General features: G+C 49.6%; 1 protein-coding gene across 1 annotated transcript; it reads left to right on the forward strand.

Annotated features, from left to right (window-relative positions):
• The first annotated feature begins 786 nt into the window (after positions 1-786).
• IL37 (interleukin 37) lies at positions 787-8,137 on the forward strand. The gene is made up of 6 exons (XM_082426201.1): positions 787-1,739; positions 3,499-3,561; positions 6,692-6,811; positions 7,195-7,329; positions 7,444-7,463; positions 7,580-8,137. The coding sequence occupies exons 1-6, from the start codon at positions 1,427-1,429 to the stop codon at positions 7,826-7,828; spliced, it is 900 nt and encodes a 299-aa protein (XP_082282327.1). The 5' UTR covers positions 787-1,426; the 3' UTR covers positions 7,829-8,137.
• Positions 8,138-8,642: the final 505 nt, after the last annotated feature.

The following is an 8,642-nucleotide window of genomic DNA, read 5'->3' on the forward strand; positions in this document are numbered from 1 at the left end:
AATATGTATGGAAATATGTTAATATAAATGTTTCAGACATTACATGAAATTTCTAAAAATCTTATATGTTCTGGTATAATGTTATAAGTAATAATCCTAGTTATTACTTTAAAATGTATATCTCAGAAATAACTAATTTTCTTGTCAACTGCATTATTATGAACTTTCATCAAATCTTTAACCGTGCTCATTTTTAAGTCTTTTGTCATTTACAGACAGTTCTGGGTGTACTCTGATGATTTTGCAAATATGTTCCTGTAAAAGGGTTTCATCTTCAAGAAATTCATGGAAAAGACTCTGACAAGTACAGGTTTCTGGTAACTGACTGTACTGCTGAACTGAATGAATAAGCATTTTCAGAACTCTAATGAAAAACTGATGAACTCATAAAAGTGCTAACAAAAGATCAAGATGAAAAAAAAAAATTAATTACATGGGACTGAGTGAACTGATGAGGATGAGTATAATTTTTGTGATTTTCTGTCTGAATTAAAAAAAAAAAAATCCCACAAGGACTCAGAGGCAAAGAATATACAAATCAATTTTCACTGCAAAGTAAAGGAGCTGTTACAGTGGAGGATTACTGGACTGAATGTCAATATTATGACATAGTATGAGTGTGTTTCATGTTTGGTAATTGCAATCATTGTTGCTTTTGTTGTGGTCATCCATGTACAATGCTTGGTGTCAGTCTATTTATCTCTTGTAAAAATAAAATACAGTGTGTGTGTGTGAAAAAAAAAATTAAATTGTTGGCCAAATGTAAAAAAAAAAAAAAAAAAAAGTGGTGTCACCCTTGATAAGTCACTTACCTTCATGTTTTTCATCTGTAAAGTGGGAATCACATTTCTTGCCCTGCTTCCCTCACTGTGTTGTCCTGAGCTCATGTTGCGGAAAGTTCTTCGTGAATCGGGTGAGATGTGATGTGTACAATTGGAGGGTGTTTGGAAACCTCTCTCCTCCAAGCCCTTTCAATAAGGGGACTCTGTGTCAGCCCTGCCCCAAGACATCAGGAGTTGAGCTTCTTGGGACCTTTGGAGGCTCAGTTTTCCATGACAAGAGGCTGCGAAGAAAGTGCCTTTCTTGTCTAAGATTAGACTCTAGCAGAGGATCGGCAAACTTCTTCTATGAAGGTTGGGAAAGTAACCTGTAGAGGCTTTGCTGGCCAGGTGACTCTTTCAATGACTCATGTCTGCTGTTAGAGCCGGAGAGCAGCCATAGACAACATGTAAACACAAGCATGACTGTGTTCCAAAAAAACTTTATTTAAAAACAGGTGGTAGGGCAGATTTGGCCTGTGGGCTGTAGTTTGCCAGTCCCAGGATTAGAACAATACACTTTGAATTTTCGATTTCCTTTTGCTATAATGCTGTCAAGATCCATAAAAAAGATATGGTGACTCACAGTTTGGAGAGCACTGCTTTGGATGGGCAAACATCAAAGAAGGAGTGACAGAAGAGGATGGCCCAGCCCTGGGAGGCCTTCCTGGATGCAGCAAACATTTCCAAGAGAGAGCAAGGCCTGTGGCCTGATCAGCACTAGGGGCCTCCAGCAAGGTTTCCTGGGGTCAGAAGGAGCCATAGTCAGTCCCCTTCTGGTCCACTCAGGTCCTGCCCTTCATCCCAGGCTTCTGTTGAGTCATTTCTTCACGTTGAAAATGTCCTTTTTGGAGGAGAAACCAGGTGTGAAAATGGACTCTGAAGACTGTGAAAGAGATGAACTTCAGTGCCACTCAGAAGGTAAGATTCTTATAAAAATCCACACCAGGGGGCTTCCCTAGTGGCGCGGTGGTTGAGGATCTGCCTGCCAATGCAGGGGACACGGGTTCGAGCCCTGGTCTGGGAAGATCCCACATGCCGCGGAGCAACTGGGCCCGTGCGCCACAACTACTGAGCCTGCGCTCTGCAACAAGAGAGGCCGCGACAGTGAGAGGCCCGCGCACCGCGATGAAGAGTGGCCCCCGCTTGCCGCAACTAGAGAAAGCCCTCGCACAGAAGCGAAGACCCAACACAGCCAAAAATAAATAAATAAATTTATTAAAAAAAAATCCACACCAGGGCCAGAGAGTAACTCCTAAAGTAGGACCTTGTGAGGTGCTGGGCACAGACCCAGCTTTTCCCTGTTGACCTTGCACAGTGTTGGGAACTTCCTTGGTAAATGAATTAGACAAGAGAAATACTTGAGGGGAGAATGAAGCTTTGCAGCAGGTGTCCAGGTGCAGCAGGTGTCCAGGTGCAGCAGGTGTCCAGGTGCAGCAGGTGTCCAGGTGCAGCAGGTGGGAGATAAATGCATCATTTTCACCCAAAGAGTCAGGGCTCTGAAGTCCTGACTCGCCACCAGGATGGTTTTGAATTCTCCAAATGCATCTCTTTCCTCCCTACTGGCTCAGGCAGAGGAGAATTGCCCTGCGATGGAAGGGGTTCTCTGAGTCCGGGTTGGAAAAAGGACCCCTGCTCAGGGCTTCTGAGTCCCCCCTGGAAGAAGGCACTCGGACATTGGCTCTAGGGGGACAAGACGAAGAGGCTTTTGACCCAGATGACTGTCTAAAGCACGGACTGTGAAGGGAGAGGAGGGCAAATCCTGGAGCTTTCAACTCACACATGGCGTTCAGAGTTCCAAAACTAAAAATCAGGATGTTGGTCTGACGGATGTGGATCTGCTTACAGTGACAATAGAGAATGAGCCCTGCTCCTGGAACACAGGCGATGTGGAGGCCATGCTCATGCTGTCCCTGAGACAGTGGGGAGTGGACCCTGGGAGGGCACAGGCACCAGATACTGAAATTCCCCAGTGCCAGGGAGCTTCAGAATGATGACCTTGAGACCACGTTCAGGGGCTGCCTCGGTTTGTTGCTGCAAGGGAGGGGAGGCAAGCCTCCTGCTCTCCACACAATGCTGGAGAGGCTTCTGTCTGAGCCGCCTCCCTCCCGTCCTTCCCCACTAAGGTACAGCTCTCCTGCTGCTTGGAAGCATAGACTGTCAGAGCTGGAGGGACAGACGGGGCGGGAGGCTCAGAGCGGTGGGACGCAGAGTTATCTCGGACAGCAGAGGAGCAGCAAAGACAAGACTGGGTAGAACCTTCGCACCAGAGCACAGGGCTTGGTTTTTCTTCTTCCACAGGTTCTATGTGCTCTCAATGTGCAAGATTTGTGTGAATTACGACCAGGCATTTCATTCAGGCATTTCTCAAACAATGTTTTATGGGGAAGAATCCTCCACATTATTCTCAAAGTAATGCAGGCAAGGTATGCTATCTCTTCTGAATGAATGCAATGCATATACTTCTAATAAGTAAGGGCTCTAGGAAGATCTGTATTCAGAAACTATTTCGTCTTCATCTCCCACTATTTTGGACCAGGGAAGCTATTTATAATCTCATTACTATTTCTCTGCTTCAGTATTTCTCAAAACACACACAAAAGAAGTAAGACAGTCAGCGGCCCCTGATGCTCCTGAAAATTCCAGTTGCATGTGCTAACCTTACTTTCTCTGATTCTAGAGCCGGCCAGAGGTGCCCTGGAGCCAGGCCCCAGCCTCACCTCCGTGAGTTCTGCCCACTCAGGTGAGGCCCCTGGGTGAACTGATGAGGGTGGTAAGGGGTGAGTGTGGGCGTAGGGGATGGGCTGCTGGGCTCTCTTAGGGGAGTGAGAGACTCAGAGGCTGGGGACACCTCAGGGTGCAGGGACGGGCCTGAGGCCTTTCCTTTGTAGAAGCAAATCTCAGGAGGTCAATAAGAAAGATGAGCCCAAGACAGGCCTCTGCCTTTCTAGAGAGGTGTAGGTAACACACAGCTGCTGAGAGGCACAGGAGAAGAAAGGTTTTGAGCCTGGTGGTCCTTCTGACCATTGCCACGAGGCTGGCAACCCTGGCCTCCTTCCTCACTGTGCTTATGGAAACCAGAAACGTGGCCAGCTGGGGACGCGCCGGAACCCACACCACTGAGGGCCACGGGGCCCCACTGAGCTAGAACCCTTGTCACAGGCTACCCTGTGACCCTCCAATAACCCCATGAGGAAATGGTTAATATCACCACTTTCAGGTGCAGAAACTGAGGAAGAGAGGGAGGTTACCTGCCCCAGGTGACACAGGTAGTAAGCGACAGACACTGGAATTTAAAGGTACTATAACATCTGTCTGCCCAAGTCAGATTTAAGGCTCCTATCACTACCCTTTGCACAGGGCAGACTCAGGAGACCTCAGCAGGTCAGTGTGAGAACACTGGAGCCTCACTTTCCTTTCTGGTAAGATGGCAGTGGGCACCAAACATGATGAGGTACATACAGTGCATGGCCTACTCCTGTGTGTCTGGGAGGGGAGGCTGCTTTACTGCTACTGCTGTTGCTGTGACTGCAGTTACTCTGGTTGGCTTTGGTCTTGTTGTAGGTAGGAGCTTTCTGGCTCCTGATCTGCACTGTGCCCCACCTGGGTGGCACCAACTACCCAAGCCTGTCTGTTGGGCCTGTTCTGATTTCTCCTTGTCAGGGCCGTGATCCAACTCAGATCTGGGAGCAGAGGTTCTCAGTGGGTGTTCCTTGGACCAGAAACAGCAACAGCTCTTGGAAGTTTGTTGGGAAGGCAAATTCTCTGGCTCCACCACAGACCTCCTACATCAGAAACTCTGGGGTTTGAGACTCAAGAGTCTGTGTTTGAACAAGCCATCCGGGTTATTGTGATGCACGGGAAAGTGGAGAACCACTGCCCTGTAGAAAAAATGACCAGCGCCTTAAAACAACTGTCATCTCTATCGTGGCCTTGAGAAGGAAGTTTAAAGAGTAGATTTGGGGTCAGGAATAATGTGAGAGAACACATTAAGTTAAGAGGATACTGCACAAGCCTGGGTGTGAGAGGATGGGAGCCCAGGACGGAGTGACAGGAGGGAAACAGAAATAAAAGAAGGACAGACTTAGGAAATATTGAAGAGGTAAAAAAAGCACTGTGTTAGTGCCAGAAATGCAACCTATATAGTATGTCTGGGTCTCACTCTGGACCAATTGAATCAACATCTCGGGCGGGTGGGGCCCAGGCATCCACGGTCTTAAAAAGTCACCCACCAGTTGATTTCGCATGTAGAGCCGAGGTCGAGAATCACTGCCTTAGGCGGTGACACTCTAAGCGTGGTCCACAGCCAAGCAGCATTAGCAGCACACGGGGCGGATAGAAAGGCAGAGTCTGCAGGTCTGGTTAATGTTTGAGACCCAGTTCAAAGGCTTAGGGTTAATCTAGTTTAATGATTCTGAATCAACATGCATCTATACCGTGAACTCAGAATGTCTGGGGCCCTAAAGAGCTGCCGAGGAGATTCTAACGTGAGCAGAGCTGAGACCCAGGGATCTTATCTGACCCCGCATCACTGCAGAGCCACTTAGGATCTCGCCTGGACCAGTCATCCATTCCATCGAGTGTCCGTGATGCCTGGGGCTCTAGGCTGGGGCTGAGAAAGATGGTGGGCCAGTCAGCCAGGGGACCTGCTCCCGGGGAGCTTACAGGGCTGCAGGGAGATGACACAAGGACACTGACACCTGTGCCGCGGGGATGGGTGCAAAGAGCTGTGCAGCCCAGAGAGGAAGCCGGTCCACTCAGAGGGGCTGAGGAGGGCTTCCCGGAGGAGGTGGCAGGAGAAGCAGCAGGAGCCCTCCCCATTCTCGGGCAGGAGGAGACCAGGAGGACATTCCACACTGAGACCAGCCAGAGGCCTTGTGCTGATTGCAGAGGTGGAGAAGGAGACCTTAGACTTCATCTCCATATTATAATTGCCTATGATAGATAATTATATGACAGGATCACCCGGTGCAGTGGTTACCGTGTTGTCACATTGGACATTTTACAGCCACCCGTCCATGATGGTCATTGGCCCACATGTGGGCCCCTGCCCTTCATCCAACAAGGGCCTGAGCTCCTCCCTGAGGGGCGGGTCCGCTGCCCAGTCCAAGGCCCAGTAGGGAAGGTTCCCTCTGTGGCCGAACCTCTAGGCAGGAATGGTCTGAATGTGTCCCTAGGAGCCAGGCCCTAGGAAGTCCCCTGGCCACTCTTGTGGCTGGTCTGCCTGTTCAGAGAGGTTCTCCAGGGCCAGGTGCAAACCCTGCAGCTTTTCCTGGGAGCCCGGCAGTGCCAGCTCAATCCTGCGCGATGCTGGGCTCCTGCTTCCTGCCTTGATCTCTCACTCCCTGCTCTGCCACTGTCCCTTCATCGGCCCGGCCAGTGCAGGCATCTGTCCCACCCCAGGCTTTGCTGGTGCACTGAGGGTGCAGGAAAGAGGGTTACAAAGAGTAATGATTAACTTGTACTGAGTTCTTCCTGTAGCTCAGACACCTGGCTGAGTGTTATTCCTCTGATTAAGCATTTCAGTCCTCTCAACACCCCTCTCAGGTAGGTGCTGTTATTACCCCCCATTTCACAGATGAGAACATTAAGGTTTGGAGAGATTTAGTAACTTCTATATCCTAAAGTAATAAGTGACAGAGCTCAGATTGGAACCCGTGTGTCAGAATCAGGGCCCACGTGCTTACATGCACACTAAATTTCTTGTGTGGAGCAAGCCAGAAAGCCTGGGGTGGGAGAAATCTTCAGTGGGCTGGACGGCTGAGTCCACAGGCAGGGTGGAGGGCTGGGGCTGGGAACATTGCCCATGGGCTAGAAGGACTGAGTTTTCTGTGCTCAGGGCTCAGTGTTGATACCTGGTTAATTTGATCTAGGTCCAAGAGTGAAGGCCAAAGGCCTGGAGAAATTCACCATCTATGACGGGGATCACAAAGTATTGGTCCCGGACTCTGGGACCCTCAGAGCTGTTCCGTATAAAACCTACATACTCCCAGGTGACTCTCAGTCGTGTTTTTCGCCCTGGCAGCCAGGGGAAGGCCTTCCTCTGAGGGGCTCAGCTCAGGCTGTACCACATCTGCAGCTCCATGTGGTGGGGGTCTGTAGGGTGGAGGAGCCCGGGGACCACTAGGATCGCTAGGAATTAGACGGTGGGTCTATAAGGATGACCAGATCTGAGGAAAGTCTTTCTGGAAAGTTCTCTTTCTGAAAGAAGGAGCTGGCCTGTGGAAGAAGAGGCGGCTTGGACCAGAGTGGACAAAGGGTCTTTGACCCAGAGCCAAGGGGAGAGGGTTATACTTCCTGCCTGAAACCCCAGCAGACAAGAGGACCTCTTCCCTCCACCGAGGACCAACCCGTTTCTCTTACTGTCATTTTCCAGAGACCTTCTTTGTATCAGCCTCCCACGTGAGGTCAACTTGTGAGGAGAGAGGAAGCCTGATTCTCTTGGCCATCTCTAAAGGCGAGCTGTGTCTCTTCTGTGATGTGAACAAAAGACAAAGCCAGCCATCCTGCAGCTGAAGTTGAGCTTCAGTTTCCTTTACCCTTGGCCACCCTAAGAGGGAGGTCGAGGTCCAGGTCCTTAATGCCTCTCATGCTCCACAAATTCTCATCTTGGCCAATATAACAGGAGCATCTGCCTTTCTGGAAGCATTGGGTGGAGGGTTTATTATCCTCCTTTTTGGTTCTGGGCTCCAAGAGCACACATGCTGGGTTTTCTCCATCTCAAAGCCTGTGCTATCTCATTACTCTCTTCTACCTCCTAGAAGCAGAAACTTTCCGACATGGCCGCCCAGAAGGAACCATCATGTCTGCCCTTCATCTTTTATAGGGCTAAGGTGGGCTCCTGGAACACCTTGGAGTCAGCTGCCCACCCCGGATGGTTTGTCTACACCTCTTGCAATCCCGGGGAACCGGTTGGAATGACAAATACTTGCGGGAGAAGGAAACACACTGAGCTTTCATTTCGGCAATTCTGCAAAGCTGAAATGAGCCCCAGAGAAGTCAGAGAATAAGAAACGGCCCCGTCGGATGCCTTCCTGTCCTTTCCTCTCTAACTTGTGCCAATTGCAGAAGAACATGGAAGCTACCCTTAACCTCTTTGGTTTCTTATTAGTACTTTGAGAATTTGTATCTTGAGGTCATACAAGGGAGGATTGCTTCATTGTAGAGTTCTTAGATGAAATAAAGTTCTCTCTATGCACCGCTTACCCTGAACCATCAGCTATCCATAGGTGGTGTCATATCACATGATTTGGCCAAGCAGAGTCCGAACTTGCCCCAGGAAGGAGTGGCTGGGCTCATCCTATGCTGCAGAATTAGCCATTCCTACTGGGGTCTGACAGGCACTGGGGGGGGGGGTGCAAGTCCATGGAAGTGCTTTAGTCTGTGTCGAAGGCACAGTGTGATGGGAAGAAAAGCAACAGCAAGTCATCATCCAGCCAAGTGGTAAGTGGAAAAGGGTGTGGTGTGTCCCAGAAAAGGAGCAGGGTGACTCCAAATGTGGGAGAGGCACAGACACAAGGAATCTGGGTCCAGTGACAGCCAGGAGACCGGGTGAGCAACCAGTTGGTATCTGGGAGAGCTGTTAACAAGGGCAAGTTCCCATCACTAAGCTGAGCTCAGATCCCAATTAGGAGTGATAGGAGGGTTGGCTGACCAGAAACCCAGGACCTGGAAACAGAGCGGCGGTGGGGCAAGGGGGAGGGAGACTTGGAAATTAGTTGTCTCCTAGGTACGGCTCTTCAGTTACAAGCAACAATAATTGAGGCAGGCTTACTTAAGCAGAAAGTAAACTAAAACAAACAGGAGCTTACTAAAAGGATTTTG

This window comes from Balaenoptera physalus (genome assembly GCF_965194825.1).
Source record: "Balaenoptera physalus genome assembly, chromosome: 15".
Classification (NCBI taxonomy): domain Eukaryota; kingdom Metazoa; phylum Chordata; class Mammalia; order Artiodactyla; family Balaenopteridae; genus Balaenoptera; species Balaenoptera physalus.